Source organism: Lepidochelys kempii, chromosome 2 (genome assembly GCF_965140285.1).
Source record: "Lepidochelys kempii isolate rLepKem1 chromosome 2, rLepKem1.hap1, whole genome shotgun sequence".
Taxonomy (NCBI): domain Eukaryota; kingdom Metazoa; phylum Chordata; order Testudines; family Cheloniidae; genus Lepidochelys; species Lepidochelys kempii.
In genome coordinates this window covers 177307938-177327078 of record NC_136381.1, presented here as the reverse complement: position 1 = coordinate 177327078, position 19141 = coordinate 177307938, and the positions used below count along the sequence as shown (strand labels likewise).

Here is a 19141-nt window from a genome sequence, read left to right as displayed (position 1 = left end):
CCAACCATGCTCCTCAGGCAAATTCAGGTGTGCAACAGTTTTCTTGCAATGCACTCGTGCATACCTGCTCTTATTCAGTATTAAAATTATATTCTCCTCTGGTTTACAGAGAGTGGTTGAAACCTCCTGATGTGTTTAACTAGCATGTTTGTGAGAAGAATCACATTAATATGTGGATATATAATACCATCTGCATCTTCTCCCAAAAAAGCAGGTCAAAGAAATGTCACCAGCCTTCTCACACTTAGTGCTGCTAAACCAGCTAATTGAATAAACGTTTGTTTAACATTGGCTCCTATTTCCCTAACGCATCATGAGAATAAGAATAATTTTATTTCCCCTTGTCCCCCCGCCCAATTCTTCAGGAGTGCCACTGGCTGTTATCGCAGTGACTAATGTGCTGTATGTGGCCATTATAGTCTTCAACTCTGAAATTACACCCAGGATGAACGATAGGGTCTGCCTGTATGCTGATTGGAGTTGGATGATGATTGATTAGAAGAAAGTCAGACTACGTAGCCATGCAAAAAGCTCTGCACTAAACCACAAGCGTAAACACTAAAGAACCTTTCACCAGTGGCTTCACAGCTATTAGATGTTTTCATATTAACAACATTTCTCACATCCAGGTTTGTGCATTTTATCTTTATTCTTTCAAATCCTGAAATTGCTTGGATAAGAGGGGTTGTGTGTATATATATATACACATTTCTAAGAGCAGCCTGAACTTTTATGGGAAATTGAAGAGGCTTTGTGTCAAGTACAGCTAAATCCAGCCTTTCTATATCAAACCCCTGCTAGAAAATTACTGTGCAGATGATAAGGCTGAAAGATATAATAAAAAGTGACTCTACTCAATTTACACTGCAATATTGGTATGACTGAATATTTTTCATTCAGGTGACTGATAAAATCGCTAAACTGTATTGCAGATAAATAAAGGAGGCTTCTGTCAAGAATAAACACCATTAATCATGAAGTCTCACCCTCTGAGTGGCTGTGCTATGCATCTGTACAAACGCACCATCACAAGTGGCATGCAACCTGGTGCTTGCTTCCTTCCTCCCAGTTCTCCGGTGCAGTTGTCTTTTCAGAGAAACTTTTATTTTTCTCCTGTATTTATAACATTTGAAAATATAACCTTGTCCATGGAACTTTACATGCAAAGTGCAATCAGATTGCATTCTTCTAATGCTTAGTTAAAGGCGAGCTGGGACAGATTCAGATCTCAGCTGCCGTGGTGTAAATCCAAATTACAGTGGGTTTTGGATTTACACTGGCATAACTAGAAAGCTTGACTGAGAAGTAAATGTTTGTCCTTTCCCTCCCCCTACCTCCAAAACATTCGAAAGAATCCTGTAAGATATTTTCCACTAGTACTCATTACTGAGATTCACTATTTCCAAATAGCCTGTAATGATCTTTTTGAAATACTGTTATGAAGTTTCTTACTACAAAAATGTACCTTATTCAGTGTTAATGGGTTTTCTTTCAAAGGGCTATTTACATGATAAAAACGGGACATGTACTTAAGACACCAAACTGCTCTCCTGCAAAAGCATGATCATATGAAGGGGAAAACCAGACAACTAAGTAACCTTTTTATAACCTGTTTTAGAGCAAGTGATGACTCAATGGTAGCCATGTTATTAAACTGGAATGAAGCAGTGCCCTACACACTAATGAGGTTAAAAAATGTAGTTATGTCTTCATGTTAAAGGCACTTAGCAAGCAGTTTGCTTGGCAAAGACCAACTGTGAGCTGGAGCTGAAGACTAATCACACAGGCAGAAATCAAATCGACTGGAAGAATTAGGAGACTTGTGGCCCCGAGGAATGTAATTCATGCAGAAAAACAGTTGTCAGAGCAAGGCCAGGGAACCGCGTGGGAAGAAAGCAAAATAAACAGCTCAACAAAGAAAACAAAGACTCTCGAATAGTGGCTTTTCTAATGCTTGAGTACACTGAAACTTCAGTGGGTGCATATGACAAAAACCTCATCAAAGGCTGATGAGCAAATACACTGGTGAATGGTGAACCAGTTCAAAAACACTCACAAAATGCCTCAAGGTATTTAAAAAACAACCTTGAAATTTTTGTGTACAAAAGAGAATGGGGGGAGGGGGAAGGAGAACACATAACCACCAGAGATTGCAATACTAAGAAGAGAGTTGGAGTAATTACTATAATTACTTTTGATTTATCTTTTGGCTGTTCATAGATCACAGGAAGCCTTATGTGTAAAAGAGGTGGCAGCATGTGTGAGAACAGCCACTCCTATGTATATGTCTCTATACAGATTTGAGGAAAAAGTGCATGGCTATTTTGGAACCAATCCTGCAGTCTGATGACCAGATTCTTGATATCAACCAATATGACTACTCAGCTGGAGGAAGGGTATCAGAATCTGGCCCTTAATCTAAGCACAACTGCCACTGTCTGTACTGAAAGATTTCCCTGCACAGGGACAGCAGGACTGAGCTGTAAGAGGAGAATCAAAGTTTGAAACCAATTTTCTAAAACACCAATTCCACACGTATATTTTTAAAAATGAGTATTTTAAACTAACAGGGAATCTCCCCCACTCAATAATTTCACATTTTTGGATGTCTTTTTCAAAACCTCCATGGAACTTGGCCTTTTTTAAAACCTTTTAATACAGTATCCTCCTCCCCATTCCATATATCACTGTTGATTTTTATAAACCAGCTGCATTTAATACTTGAGAATGCCATGATTTTTACTAGTTCAACAAGTTTGTGCTTCTCTTCTTCCCTTACCTATTTCCACGAAGGTAGCACAGAAGGCATTCTTTACTCTGGCTAGCTGCCTGGAAAGGCTCTCACGTTACCCTTAAATGAACATGGTCTTCAATGTCTGCTTTGTGATGCTGAGTACCGTTTTTTGGGTTTTTTTCAAATTAAAAAAAAATCCTTTCATTTATAACACCTAAAATAAATCACATTCACAATATTAAACACCAGCCCTGTGGGATTTTTGCTTCATTCCTAATTTACATGCTAGAAGGTGAGTTTGAGAGCTTAAAAAACAAGTGTCACTAAATTTCAAAAGTCAAATTCAATTATGGAAATGTGAATATTGTTGATCTTAAATTTGCCACTGAAATTCTGTGGTTGCAAAGAAAACATTTTACAAACATTCTAATTTGAAAGGACCATAGTTCTAGTAAGAATGGTGATGCCAGTTCTGAGCATTAATAGTCCACTACTGGAGAGATGCTCTTCATCGCTGCACTGGTGGACAGCCCAAAACTAATATTCACTGTAATGCAGGGATTGGCAACTGTGTTAAACATCAGAAGATCCCAAGTGTTCTGACAGTACTCACTAAATGCCACACAGTTTTAAATATATTTATGTATATGTACATAAACTATTCTCTTAACAAGCCCCAAAGCAGGGGCCAATTCCAGAAAATAAGTTCGGGGAGCAGGAGCCATTGGGGATGGAGAGGGGTGGGTTGGTGTGCTTCTACGAACCACTCCATTTAAGCAAAAAGAAAAGGAGTACTTGTGGCACCTTAGAGACTAACCAATTTATCTGAGCATAAGCTTTCGTGAGCTACAGCTCACTTCATCGGATGCATACTGTATGCATCCGATGAAGTGAGCTGTAGCTCACGAAAGCTTATGCTCAAATGAATTGGTTAGTCTCTAAGGTGCCACAAGTACTCCTTTTCTTTTTGCGAATACAGACTAACACGGCTGTTACTCTGAAACCTCCATTTAAGCAGGTTGCTTGTATAGCAGAGGCTAGTATATGGGTATTGTGGTGCATCTGTACACCCACACATCCAATGCTGGGAGTGACCTTGTGGAATCGGAGCTGCTTCAGAGCTAGGTGGTTTTGTTGCTCCAAGAGCAGAGCCTTTTGAGGGAGCTGTAGGCTAATATCTTCCATCCTCCAACAACACTCAATGATTTCAGGCAAACAAAGAAGCAGGTGTGACAAGCACCAGGATGCTTCTAGTACCACTGTGCCAAACACAGCCTATGTTAAAGGTGAATTATATTAAGGTTAACTTGAAACAAAAAACACTTATACAAATAACCATTGCTCCATTCTCTTTGCTTCTAGACCAAGTTCTTATGTTTGTTTCAGAACTTTCTCAGTTTTTCCTACGACTTTACCTCGCAGGCACACGGAAACATTGTGTTGCTACAGAATCAGCACTGCAAGTCACTTCTGGCTAGGTGCTGAACATATGTGGACAACTGAAACGCCATAGCCAGAAGAAGAAACAATTCTGGTGCTACTCCAAACCAGTGTGCCTCCATAGCTGGAGCTACAACAGGTTGTTCTTGGATAACGCCTGTAATATATACCTTTTGGAAAGTAAATCTACAGAGCTAGGAATGATTCTTGCACACAAATGTATGCAAGCATAGGGAAAAAATCTATAAATAACAAGTCCTTGTACAAGGTAAATGGATTTTATGGGTTACATTTCTTAAAACTGGAAGCTACATTATACAAACAAAATCTCCACAGAACAGGTACCACAGTACAGGATGGCTATCAGCAGTACAAACTTCCTCATGTTGTCTTGATGATGTGTGCAGATCAGAATCTGAAGGGATTGCCTCCAGAGGTAGAGAGTACTTGATTCTCAGGGGCCATTGAGTCCATGCCCCCTCCGCTGAAAGTGTCTAGAAGGTTGTCAAATAGAGCTATTTGTGTTGGTAGCCTCTACAATATGGGCTGAATTTCAGCCATCAAATTCATTTATATAGGCCAACAAAAAGCCATGGTAACCATACATTGTAAGGTAGGCTGGATTTGAACTGGTGATGTAAAGGTGAAAGATTCTATGATGCACACATTTCAAATGGTAGTCATTAAAATCAGCTATATTTAGACTTCATTCCCAGTTTGAAATGATCACTAATAATTTTCTACAGTGTCACAAGTGTACACATCACTTTATTGAAAAAAAAACAAACTAACATAGAATAGAGGTCCCTGACTTGAGAAGGATACAATCCTCAGGCCTTGGTCTGCAATGAATTTCAGTGGTGTGTATAGTCATTTCCTTGTGGAGTCCCAGTGAAGTCACTAACTTCAATGAAATACCATGCATGAATAATTATAAGTGCAGTCATAATTCATGGCAGGATAAGTCTCTAAGGACTCAATCTGGCAGGGGGTTGAGAAACTTAACCTCCTGTGGACTTTAACAGGAAGTTTAGGGTGCTCAGCCCCTTGAAGAATGAACTCAGCACCTTGCAAAATAAGATGCTAACTCCTTTTGGCATATAAAGTATCCTAAGGACATAAACTTAAACAGCACAACATTTTTCTTTAAACCATTTTATCTTTTAATCAATATCACCAAGCAACAACTCAGAGCCCAGTTCTCTCCTCAGGTACATGGGTAGAACTCCTATTGGACTTCAATGGACATATGAGGGCAGAATTGAGGCCTAAATTTGTATTGTTACTTCGACATAGTACAGGAGGTTCACTTAGACCACAGAATGTGCAACGAATAGCTTGTTAACACTTAGGCTTGAGAAATTTAGAGAAGAGGGGCTCCAGAAGCCTGCTCTCAGTAGTTACAAAGACAGAAAGACACACACACACACACACACACACACACGGAGAGATATAGACAGGCCCTTGCTTAGATTTTTGTTTGGTCTCCCTTGAGGAAAGTTCTGAATTGAACTCAATTCGTGCTCCAAGACTACAAGAAACGACATGTCTTTGTTTTGGGGGTGGGGGAGAGGGAAGGTGGACTACTCTAAGTAGGGTAGGAGTGTGTTAGAATGTGGTAGTGGAAGATGTTCTTTGTTTTGCATGATAAACACATAACTTTCGTTTCCAACAGTTTATACTACCTTAATTTGGGGATGAACTTTCAATTCATAATGTAACTTTATTGTTAAAAAAATTATGCTAAGACTGTAAATTTCAGTTCTCTTTGAAGCAAGACTTAACACGAGTGGAAGCATTGTGCTGAAAAAAGAGAGAGAAAGAAAGAAAAAAGAAAAAAGTCCGTCACAGTCCAGTACCTCACAGGCCACTGCAACAGGTTTGACGGCAGCCTCTATAGAGTTGGCTTGCTTCCGGTTCACTGAATGTGAATACCACAGTTAATATCTGCTCACTTGACTAATACTGCTGACTACAGCACAAAGAACACAGGAATTTTGTCCAAGAAGCCACGGGCTCAGAGACTCCGAATGTGCACTATATTTAAAGACTGCATTCTTTTCAGCTGATAACAGAATGAGATTTTAGATATTTCAAACAGCATAAATATAGCAATGTGGTTATTCCAATCTATTTATATATTTAAGCTATAATATGTTACATAAAAGTAATGAATCACTGATGGGAAATTTTCCCATTATCTTTTGTGTGAATACTTTCCTTACTTATGCTTTCTTTTCATATTTCCAGCTTTTTATAGTCAGAATCTGGCCAAATGATGTCATTATACTCATGTAAACCTGGAGTAACTCAAATTCAAGTCTATATTATGCAGAGACAAAGATCTTTGTCCTATTATTCAAAGATAAATCACACACATGCATATGAAAGCACCCAAAGTTATTTCTTCATTTCTGCAGAACAATATTGTGTACAGGATATATGAGCTACTATTCCAATTGCCACTTATTTTGTTTCCACTGTACCTCAAGTGAAGCCTGAGAATTTACATAAATATTGTAACTAACTGCCCTGCTGGGATAAGGCAGCCAAGTGACACTGATGTCCAATGGTAAGATTCTAAGTTGCCATCTTCATAAGAGATGCTGATGAACATAAAAAGAGTTCCTATTGTAAAAGTTAATTCATTTTGACATCTTGTGTTATTAAATCCATTCCATGTATGAATCAAAGTGAGGGTCTATGCCCAGCAACTCTTGGGTTTAATCCAGAGAGGGTTTGCAGAGAAAGATCATATCCTATGATTCCTTACTGATGTGGAAGGGTTTTCCCTTATTTCCCCCACTTTACATTCCCTGAAAGCACTGCTACAAACTCATTGTCACTGCAGAGTCCATCAGTGCTGCTCCTCTACACAGCAAATATGTCACTGTTCAATGCACCCCACCTCCCTCCAAGGGCGGTGATTGCTGTAGCATTAGCATTTCCAGCCCAACATGTGGGAGAAAGGAAGTAAAAACAAACCCACATGGCATTTTAGGTCTTCCATTAGGCCAATAGACAGGCCCTAGAAAGTTTCTAGTACAGCTGGTTGAATTTTTAATATTGAAAACATTTTTGACAGAAAATGGCACTTTTTCAAAATAACCCTTTTTGTTTTTAAATGAAAATGCCACTGGAAAAGGGGAGCAAAAGAAAAAGTGGGAGGGAGATAAGGGAGACTAAGGAGGTGAAATAAAACAAACAAAAAAATCTAAACTGAAAAATTTTCCACTTTATGTTTATTTTCAAGATTTATTTTTTTTAGTGGGGTAATTTCTATTTTTAAAAACTACATATGTATTGAAACTTTGAGCCAAATTCTCTTGGTTTTCCTGGTGTATATCCCCTTTCCTTCACCCCCGCCCTGAAGTCATTGTGGTTGCAGCAGAAGAACAGCGATCCTTTGTTTTTTTAAGTTCACCTGCTCCTGTTGTTTATTCCCTTCTAAAGTCATAATCCTCTGACATCACAATCAACTGCTGTGGAGAAGATTATGATGTGACAAACAAAGGCTGATCGAGAGCAGGAGAAGCAAGGATGAGGAATCAGCAGCATAGGCAAATGAACACTGAGAACCAAATTTAGTCTGGTTCAATCACGGACAACTCTACTGACTTGACTTCAATGCAGTTGTACCCACTTACATTGGAATGCATTTGGCCTCAAAACCCCACTTAATCTAAAATTTGTTTCCTAAAATAATCAAACTTTTAAATAAGACTGTCCTTTTTCAATGGTTTCCATATATATGTTATCCAGTTCAGCCAGGGCATATATTTGAGAGGGTTAAAAGCTGACTACAGAATTAAGTATGCAGAATTGTTTTAAATAGCGATATTTAGAAGTAGTTACCTACTTCAGCACAGGGGGAGCACTATCATGAATGTGGGCACTAAAATAATATAATTTTCTTCTGCAACTATCTCTCATAATTAAGAAAATGGGAAGCCAAAACCCCTAGAAACCTTTTCTCCAGAAAATACATGCTACCATACATAGACAGAATAGTTTGCTTTTCCAAACTCTCGGCTACTCTTTAAAGACATGGTCTACTTTTAAACCTGTTTTGCAGGTGTGTTTGCAAATGAGGATTTATGATCTGTAATTTTCAGGGTCCATATTACTAAACAAGTAACTTTAGCTAAACAAAACATTGTTCACTATTCCAAATGATGCAACACTGCATACTGAAGCAGGAGACCACAACTCTAGTCTAGATTCAGGCTTCCTCTCCCCCAGTTTGTAAAAGTCCAGGCACTGGAAAAACTATCTACTGAGGCCCCAGGTGTAGGACACAGACCTTTTTACTCTACATCACAGCTGCCAGGCAACTGACATCAAATGACCACTGATTTGCTGTTCCGTTAATCAACAAAATGATGTACAAGCAGTACGTACACATTAGCCTTTGTATCCAACAAACTTTGTCTGGTTCCTGCTTCCTTTCTCTCCTAGGCAGCCCACATTTTCTTCTAACCTTATCTCCTAACCTATGACTTAAATCAGCCTCTGTACCAGATGACTGAGGGGTAGTTAATGCAACACTGATTTTTTGAAGAGCAACTAGCTAAAGATAAAAAAAAAAAAATTGCTATTAGTTTTTGCAAGTACATCACCAGCAGGAAGCCTTCCAAACTATCATTGGGACCGCTGGATGACTGAGGTGCTAAAGAAGCACTCAAGGAAGACAAGGCGGTTGAGGAGAAGCTATATGAATTCTTTGCTTTGGTCTGCATTCCAGAGGATAAGGTGGAGCTTTCCACAACCGAGCTATTCTTTTTAGGTGACAAATCTGAGGAACTCTCCAAGATTGGAGGTGTCAGTAGAGGAGGTTTCGGAACAAACTGGTAAATTAAACACGAATAAGTGATCAGGATCAGATGGACCCAAGTTTTGAAGGAACTCAAATATGAAATTGCAGAACTATTAACTGTCTCTGTACCAGATGACTGGGGATATGTAAATCTGGTTTTAAAAAGAGGCTCCAGAGGTGATCCTGGAAATTACAGTTAGTGAGCCTAACTTTAGTACCAGGCAAATTGGTTGAAACTATAATAAAGAACAAAATTATCAGGCTCATACATATGTCAGGAAAAAGTCAACATGGCTTTTGTAAAGGGAAATCATGCCTCACCAATCTACTATAATTCTTTGAGTCAACAAACATGTGGACAAGGGTGATGGAGTCAATATATTGTACTTGGACTTTCAGAAAGGCTTTGACAAGGCCCCTTACCAAAGGCTCTTAAGCAAAGTAAGCTGTCATGGATAAGAGGAAAGATCTTCTCATGCATCAGTAACTTGTTACAAGATAGGAAACAAAGGATAGGAATAATTGGTCAGTTTTCACCATGGAGAGAGGTAAATAGCAGGGTCCCACAAGGATCTGTCCTGGGACCAGTGCTGTTCAATATATTCATAAATGATCTGGAAAAGGCAGGAAAGAGTGAGGTGGCACATTTTCAGATAACACAAAATTAGTCAAGATAGTTAAGTCAAAAGATGACTGTGAAGAGTTACAAAGGGATCTTTCTAAACTGGTGACTAGATGACAAAATGGAAGGTGACATTTAATGTTGATAATACAAAGTAATGTACACTGGAAAACATAATCCCAACTATACATACAAAATATGGGGTCTAAATTAGCTGTCATCACTCAAGAAAGAGATCTTGGAGTCATTGTGGATAGTTCTCTCAAAACATCTGCTCAGTGTGCAGAGGCAGCCAAAAAAACCTAACAGAATATTAGGAACCATTAGGAAAGGGATAGATAATAAAACAGAAAATATCACAATGCCACTATATGAATCCGTGGTATGATCACACTTTGAATACTGTGTGCAGTTCTGGTTGGCCCAGCTCAAAAAAGATATCTTAGAATTTGAAAAGGTTCAGAGAAGGCAAGGAAAAAAATTAAGGGTATGAAAATCCCTTAATCCCTATATGAAGAGAGTTTTAAAAGACTGGGACTGTACGGCTTAGAAAAGAGACGACTTGCGGGGGATATAATAGAGCTCTATAAAATCTTGACTGCTGTGGAAAAAGTGAATAGGGAAGTGTTATTTACCTCTTCACATAACACAAGAACTAGAGGTCAACTGAAAAAATTAATAGACAACAGATTTAAAATAAACATAAGGGAGTTCTTCTTCACCCAACACAGTCAACCTGTGGAATTCATTACCAGGGGATGTTGTGAAGCCCAAAGGTATAACTATTCAAAAAATAATTAGATAAATTCATGGAGGTAGGTCCATCAATAGCTATTGGCCAAGACAGAAAGGGACACAACCCTGTGCTCTGCGTGTCCCTAAGCCACTGATTGCTAGAAGCTAGGACTGGACATCAAGGAATGGATCACTCAAAATTGTTCTGTTCATTCCCTCTGAAACATCAAGCACTGGCCATTATCAGAAGACAGGATACTGGGCTAGATGGACCATTGGTCGGACCCAGTATGGCCGTTCTGATGTTCTTGCTCCAAGCTTCCATTTCCCATCTCCTCTGCCTTCTCTTGGCACCACCTGACCTACACCTTCGTTCCCAGCAGCCCCAAGCCCAACTTCAAGTTTCCCTCTAACAGCTGTCCAAGGTTACTGGCTTCTGATGATGACGAGACACAGTGCCTCCCCACTTCCAGAAGCAGGCTTCTTTAGCTGCCTCCTACATAACACAAGCATTGTGCCTGCTTACAGCTAAATGTTTCCCTGGATGGCTCTGAATGTCTCCGATACCAACGTCCATTCGCTTTCCTCAAAGGCCCATGTGCAACTCAGCTTTCATCCCTCAATGGCTCTTGGCTGTCCCAGGAAATCTGTTCCAAGCCACAGAGCAGTTAAATCTTGTCCCACTAGCAACATTGGCTAGACAGGTGTGATTTCCATTCCTGCTGTGGAAGGGTCAAATAACACTGCACCAAGCTGAGAAGCCACCTGCCAAGGCACTGGTCTAAAGGTAAGACACTAGACATTGTAATTACTACAGGGGAAAGGAGCTTGGGAACTCAAGTATAAAGGAAAAAATAAAATAGTAAAGAAAGAGACAGAGAAAACCCAGATTTCTTTTCACCCTCGTGTGGCAAGAGACTCTTGCTTTACAGAAAATATATTATGAGTCCAATCCTCCAAGCCCCGCAAATGTAGAACTGCCATTGAATTAAATGAACCAAATTCACAGACAATGTGTAAGACTTGTATAAGTTCAAATGTTTCTCAATGACCGGTCCGTGGTCTGGTGTCGGTCCCTGAGCTCTCCCTAACACAGATTAGGAAGGCAGCAGGCCAGTCCCTGGTATCAAAAAGGCTGAGAAACTGCTCTGAACTATTAGAGCATCTGGGCCTAACTTTCCTCTGCCTTCGGTCTAGTGTAGTCATTAGTGTTTGTGAAAATTAGGCTTAAAATGACACCATGCTGATTTGCATGCATTTTATGCTCCCTCTGTTCAGATGTAAATGACTATGCAAGGCACCAGAGAATCAGGTTCTCTTATTTGAACTTGGTCCCATCCTGTAAACATTCACACAAATGCTTAACTTGGAGCACATGAGTAGTCTCACAGAAGTCATTGAATCTACTTACCTGCGCAAATTTAAGTGTGTGTGTACATGTTTGCAGGATTGCAGCCTTAGACTTTGTTAACTCAGATACTAATAGATTTATACCCACTTCCCAATGTGTAATTTAGAATAAGGGTCGGGAGTCTATGTTTTGGTGTCACTTATGTGTTGAGGAGTTGGAAGATGATGACACTAATTTGCACCTTGCCTCCTTTTGTTTGCTTGTCTTGTGACACTCCTCTCTGACCCCTCAGCACATAAGTTACAACATTGTAGGTATTCCTTCAGTCTAACCTAGACTCACTCCCTTACACAGACCCAGTGGCCCAAATCCAGGGTTGATGTGTAAGGAAGCTATGTAGATTATACACGGATAAGAGGTGAAGTCTAAACTGGTAGCGTATTACATATGAAGACAGAAAGAGTGTACAATTCCAGTGCCTTAAAATTCTACCTGCCCTCCAGGGAATTTTCTACCCTGCACAGTGAATTCCATTAAACAACACTAGCTTCCTTGTAAAATAAAAGATACCCTCATCCTGCACAGGAAGTGAAAAGCTCCCCAGCTGAAAATTACACTACTTTACACTTACTTTGTCTTTGACAACAAGACTATCATAGTTCCCCTGATCAGTGTTGGCAATTTTTTTGTTTGTTTGTCTGTTTGTTACACTGAAAACAATGCCAGCCAGTCTGACTACCACCAAAGCTACTTTATTGCATGGTTACAATTTGGTTCTCAGAAAAAATAATTCCCTTTCACAAGGGCCAGGGTAGCATGCTGATAGTGACACATTATATTTAAATAACTGTGGTTTCCAGCATGGTTTCAAATGTTTTAAGGACATGGCCATCCATTAATTGGCTTGTGACTGGCGGGAGAAGGTGGAATTATAGAAGGATGTTTCAGTAAATGGAAAAGGCAAGAAACCACAGTTAATCAAAGAGTGATTTGTCACTGTAGAAATCCAGTTAATAAACTGAGGAAAGAGCCAAACAAACAGAAAAATCACAGAATCCCTGTTTTCTTTTGGTCTGTTTTAATTTTCGAGTGCTTAAGTTACAAGATAATTTAACTTGTTACTTCAACAGAAGATAATACAACTGCATTAATAGAAGTCACCTAGATTCATGCTTTGAATTTGAAAAGTAAGACACATGTAGTTTCTACTAACACTGTTTATGTGCTGCTGTTGAGGGAAAGTGTGTTACGCTTCTTCCTGCTAAGCTACAAACTGAAGAAATTCTAGGAAAACTGAAGCAGTTCTAACAAACAGGTTTCAGTAACACAAAGTGACACATTTCAGTATATATTCATAAGGGTTGGGGGGTTATTACTGGGCTGTAATTGCAGTTGTTCTAACACCTAATAAGCCACGGTTGGGAAAACAAAGGCAGGTTAATTTGTGATTTCCTCTCCTCATTCAGAGGCAAATTAAGTGTCAAACAGCTAATACAGAACATATTTCATTTTATGAGATTTTAATTTAATTCTGCACCATATTGTTGATGCCTTAATGTAGGGTGGTTTATCTAAGAAGAAGAGCAATTTATAAACCTCTTTCAATGGAATCTTTAATGATAGGATACGATAGCATAATTATAGCAGTGCCTGTTAGTCCTACTATACATATGAATCTGTCAGCAATTCTACCATGAACATAAACCCCTATTTTAGGGGTTTATAACTCAGTTATAAAATTTTGCTCCAGGGTGAAATTTGGGATACAAGATTTCTGCCCATGAGTAATTAAAAAAAAATCCTAATATCTCATATACATATCTTTAATGGTGGAACTATGCAAGAATCCTTTACACCCTAAAAGTTTACTGATATTGACTTTTTTTTGTTTTGCCTGTCACTCAAAAAAGATATTTTAGGCCCAGATGCCATCATGTGCACAAGACCTTTTTGAAATGTTCTGTATTTTTCCTCTATTTGTTCTATTGATACCTAATTATAGTAAGACTCCGCATTCTTTAGGTATAGATCTCAACCAGCTTTGCAAAGTTGAGAAACCATCATTAACCCCAGTTTTACATATGGGGAAAATATGGAGCAGAGAAGCTGAGTGACTCACACAGAGAGAGTCAGTGGCAGAGAAGTGAAAAAACCCTTGGTTTCCTGACTCCTGTTGTATGCCCTATCCGCAGTCTCCCAGAAACTGAAATAACTTTAAATCCGTTTTTTTTAAAAGGATGCCATGACAACTATCCAAATAATGTCTCCAAAAGAATGATTAATCCTTTCTAAGCCAAAATCCAATGTTCCTAAAGATGGATTTACACCAGAGACATAGCTGTTGGTGTCTATCATGTTTATACAGTACTGTGAATTTTTGAAAACTCTACAACCTATGAAAATGCCTACGAAAAAGCTGTTATAGTCTGAAAGTTTCCTTTGTACAATTACCTAATGACATATTGACATTTAATTACACTGATCATATTTGGTCCATTACATACTGGGTATGTTATACCCTATTGTTTCAGCAATGGCATAAACAAACAGAAGGGAAGAATCTGCTTAAGTTTATGCAAAAATAAATAAACAATAACAAAGAAATTTTAATTTTAAAGTTAAAGGCTGAAACTATGACATGCATCTCAAACAACTGCCTGCAGCCCATGATCTCATGCTAAAATCCTATTGTTTCTTATGAGCTATGCAGTTGTGGGAGACGTCCAAGGTGCTGCAGGAAGTATTGGTGTTGGTTATTCAATAAGTGGCACTCTTCCTTCTGAGTCAGTTCCGATTCCACTGACCCAACGTGGTATGAAGAGGGTGTATTGTTGCATTTCAGATGAGACATTAAACTGAAATATTGACCATTTATGGTTCTTAAAGAATTTGTGACGCTTTTGTCACAATAGGTTTTTAACCCCAACTCCTCTTCATATTCCAAATTGAGTAACCACATTCTGCTTACCTAAAATTTGCCTCTGCTCTGTTGTTAAGCACTGGTAAAATACTGTTGTGATACACCCAAGAGACTAATGCATTTCAGCAACAGGAAAGTGATCCCTAATAGGGCTCATCCTTGAAATCTCTGCCTAGGCAAACTACAGGCCCAGAATCTGTATATTAGTTTATATAAGTTTGCAGTAATATAGTATATATTATATAAGTATAAGTATATTATATAAGTTTGCAGAGCAATTTGGTATCCTTTGGAATGAGAGATGCTATTAAATACCAGGTATTATTAAATAACAGTAACGGTGACAATCTTGCTCTTGTTGAAGCCAAGGGCATAATTTCCCTTGACTTCGAAGAGAGCAGGATCATGCCCTAAGCCTCCAACCAGAGGCTGACTTTAGAAACCCTGTGAAGGACTCTAAAGAGCTTACATCAGAATCTAGCTTCATATGCATTGCAAAACCTAGAATGAAAGGGGTGAATCTGTATGTTGCTTCCACCTTAATTCAAAATGTCCCTGTTTTTGAACAGTAGGTTTAAATCAAAATCTTTATTTTAATGTATTTTATTGCATGGTTGATTACGGTGTAAATACTTACTGATGTATCAGTGAAACTCTAAGGAATAAATCACAAGTTTCTGTGCTCTCTCTTTCATTCTGTAAATACCCACTTTTCCTTTAATGCCTAAGGAAGACTGCAACACAGATTTATTACTTCCCTCCAGGCAAATTTGCTCTGAAATTAAAATTCAGTAATAGGAGACTAATCCAAAAAAACTGTTGGTAAAATATTGCGTGTGTACTTGGGCATGTAGTTAGGATTGTTAATATCAATTAATTCTGCTCACAGAGGAGGACTTGTTTTAAAACAACTTCATTTTTCTTCTGTATATATGTAATTACACAGCTGTAACTAATAGCCATGGAGATGCAATCTGCCATCTAAACAACTAGCATTATTCTTCAAAGTATTACTTTTGCATTTCTTCTTTTATTTTCTCAACAAGAGAGGTGATTATTAGATATAATTAAATGTATATATCAAGACTTTTAGCACAGGAGTAAGCCTTCCTTATGGCTCCATTTTTTTATGGTATATGGCAGTTTTCTGAACATTACAACTAAAGATCATTGCTTTATTTTGCAAATCTGATACTCCTCTCTACATATAGAATAAGATAATGGTTATTTCCACAGGGTTCCTCCTCTCCCCTCTTCTTCTAATGCACGTTATCACTGGCATTCTTTTCTTTTATCTTTGTGTAAACCATGTGCTCTATTACATTTGCCATTTTGTTTGGGTGACATTCCCATCAATCACCTGACTGCTTGTGCACACACACAACAGGGGCTATGAAAATTCCCCCAAAATTTCATTATGCTTCATGGCAGTCACTAGGAAAAAGCTTTGACGTTACAGGAAATTTTAGCTATGAAGAATCCCAAGCCTAATCCAGAGAAAGTACACATTTTGTTTAGCAGTATTTTATAGGGCTCTATGCTTTTTAATTTAGTATTTATAGAATGACAGCACACAGAATAAACATCAGCAAAATATATAGGTGACATTTGCCAGCTACCTATTATAACAGGCATTCCTAAGGCACCAGCCTGGTTCTGCTTCAGTGAATCCACGAACAGATAAACCCGACGCATTCCAAACGTAAATCTTGCTCTCCAGCTTGAAAAGGAAAGCTGCAAAGCTTTCCAGGCACAGAGTTTTAAGTACCATAAGGATTCCAATATTTGTCTCTTGTTGTAGGCTCCATAATATAACAATCTGGAAAATAATACTTACACATGCAGTGGAGGAATGGGAGATGGTTCATAATGGTAACGTCCCTCGTGATGTCTTGCATCAATTGGCACAGGAGGGTGGAATGCTGGAAAAAGGTGAGGTGGATCTGAAAAACAAATAAGGTTTCCAAATATGAATATATCATGCAGCTAATTTTTAATATTAATTACACATCTCAAATTATGTGCCAACTCTTGTATGCTGTACGGTCAACTTCTTCTTTCTCAATACAATGCCGGTGTAACTGAACAAACTTTGCCCCATAAAATTTGCATAGATGAGCGTGAATATTCATTTATTAATTTTCATATACTCTTTTTTCTATCTTAAATGGCAAATTACATGAAAAAGCCTTTAATAAATAATTACAGTGCACACATGTGAAGTGTCAGATCAAAAGGATTGCTGAACCTTTTGTAAGCATCCCTGGTTCTATTTTTTTTCATATTAAAACAAAAATTTTATTGAAAGAAAGACCTAAAAATAGAGTACAAATAGCTTGTAGTAAAAAAGATACAGTGGAATGTACAACTAAAACAGCAGGCATACAAAGTACAATCTGGAGTAAATTACAATTAAGTTAGAAGGAAAACGTGATTGGGAAAGGCTGCATTGGAGGAGACGCTGTGCTGCAGCGCACCGAAGGGAAGCGTCAGGAATTATGTGCTTCAGGGTGTGGGGATTCATTTCCTCAGCCTTGAAAAGGATGCAGCATATTCTTTGCATGCAGCTGGTCACCTCTGCTGGCAGGCATGTAAAGAGGAGGGGAGAAATGGCTTTGGTTACTCCCCACCCTATTTCTGGCAAGTTGTTCCTGGGAGGGCCAACTCTGAAGCTGCCACTGCAATTCCTATTACTTCCAGACAGCCCTTATATCCATTACACAAGAGGGGACAGTTCCTCACAGTCTCGTCCCCAACCCACCACTACACAGGTTGCGTACAGGTCAGAACAATCTAGCTCTCATTTTTCCACATAATTCTCGAGTTAAAGCTCTCTGCCATTTTGGATGCTCTAGTTTTAATATACTATAGATCTCTATCAACATTTTCATACCTTTGCAACTGTCTAATGTAAAGAACGTTATTTAATGCATCATTACAATTCTGAATGGAGGAGACAATGTTCAAGCAGCAACATAACAACTGAAAAGCCCATTGTCTCCTGGGGGGTGAAACCTACCTATCCAGACCAATTATTTTATGTTTATGTGATCCTAAAACCAGATGAGAATGGATGTTATGTAATGTCATGGTTTTACTAAAAAGGATTCTAAAAAGAGAAAATTCTTATTTATGATCAGTCGGAAAAACCAAGCTAGAGAGACCTTTTTCAGTCTTGCTATGACTCTTAGGGTAGATTCTATGTGTATTTTCTTCCTTCTGCATCCAGCTAAATGTAATCCCCACCTTAGATTACGTTATCTCTGAAAACAATTGCATCAAGCCAGGTGAGGTTCCAAAAAAAGGGGGAGGAATTGGATTTTGCCTCTGTTTTTTCTCAAAAATTTGAATGTTTGAGATCTCCAACCAGCTGCAGTTGGTAGAAAAGGAGGAGTGTAAGAGATAATGGGGTGGGGGGAGGTGGGGAATTCACACAAGTTCTGAGGAAATATTTCCAATTTTTCATGACAATTTTGAAACATTTGAAATTTCCTGTCCAGCCCCCGTGCCAACTATTTGTTAAGTATCAACTACAATGCACTTAGTTACAGTGCATTTCTGCCACTTACTGACTTGGGGCCCGATCCTGTTTGAAAAGTGATTGTGGCTTCCTAACATGAGCAGGGAAACCCTAGTCATGGTAGCCCTAATTCTAGCCCTCCTTTACTAACTGGACATAAATACCTACACTCTTGCAATTTGATCCCCTCCTACACCTGTGCTGAGCCCTGCTGACTTCTACAGGGCTCACAGTCAATCCCAGGAATTTATACATCCCACAGGAGTATGTGGTTATGGGGGGACCAGAAGATACTTGCTTCCCGAGCATGAAATGCACTTTGCATCGATCACCAGTCCCAGAAGCCACAACACAGCCTGAAACCAGGGGGAAATGTTTGAAGGAGCAGGAGCAGCACAGAGAGATGTCTACATAGCGTGGGATCCTGTTGTAGGCTGTGCTCCCCGCCCCATAGCCTATTATTTGCAATAATGTAAGCCGAGTAGGGGTCCTACTCCTGCTGTACATTACTTTCCTCCACGACATATTAGCCACTGTCAACAAACATCTCTCTCCCCACTGCCTCTCTCACAGTAGTAACTGTGAGGAAAACAAGGGACAGGGGAGGTTTGTCCCAAGGCGCTGGATTCTGATCCCCGTAGGCATGTCAAATAGCATCATACCCCACCTCACACAAGGTGAACAAGCCTGTGCAAGATGCACAGCTTACTTTCCATCCCTGCCGAGCCAGGCTGAAACTCCACTCTGGAGCGCAGTTCCCCTATTTACCTCTTTAAACACAGTTTAGCCATGTACAGGATTAGCCCTAAAGTTAAATGTGATCTTCTATAATTTTCTGTCTCAGGACTGGAATATTGAATATTAAATTACCTATAGCCCAGACCTATCTTAACTGTACAGATGAAGAAAGTAGGATTTAATGTGTTTGTGTTATACAGTCATTTCATTAACCTCTGTCATCTTGCACTGACATTTAATGAGGCAGAAATCTCAAAGAATACAT

The 19141-nt window shown here is 39.0% G+C and overlaps 1 protein-coding gene across 1 annotated transcript in view; it reads right to left on the bottom strand.

Annotated features, from left to right (window-relative positions):
* Positions 1–19141, bottom strand: part of GLI3 (GLI family zinc finger 3) — a 243783-nt gene that overhangs the window by 95177 nt on the left and 129465 nt on the right. Inside the window, exon 4 of the mRNA XM_073332835.2 lies at positions 16456–16561. Within this exon, the coding sequence (XP_073188936.1) occupies positions 16456–16561 (106 nt within the window). The remainder of the gene's footprint in view (positions 1–16455; positions 16562–19141) is intronic.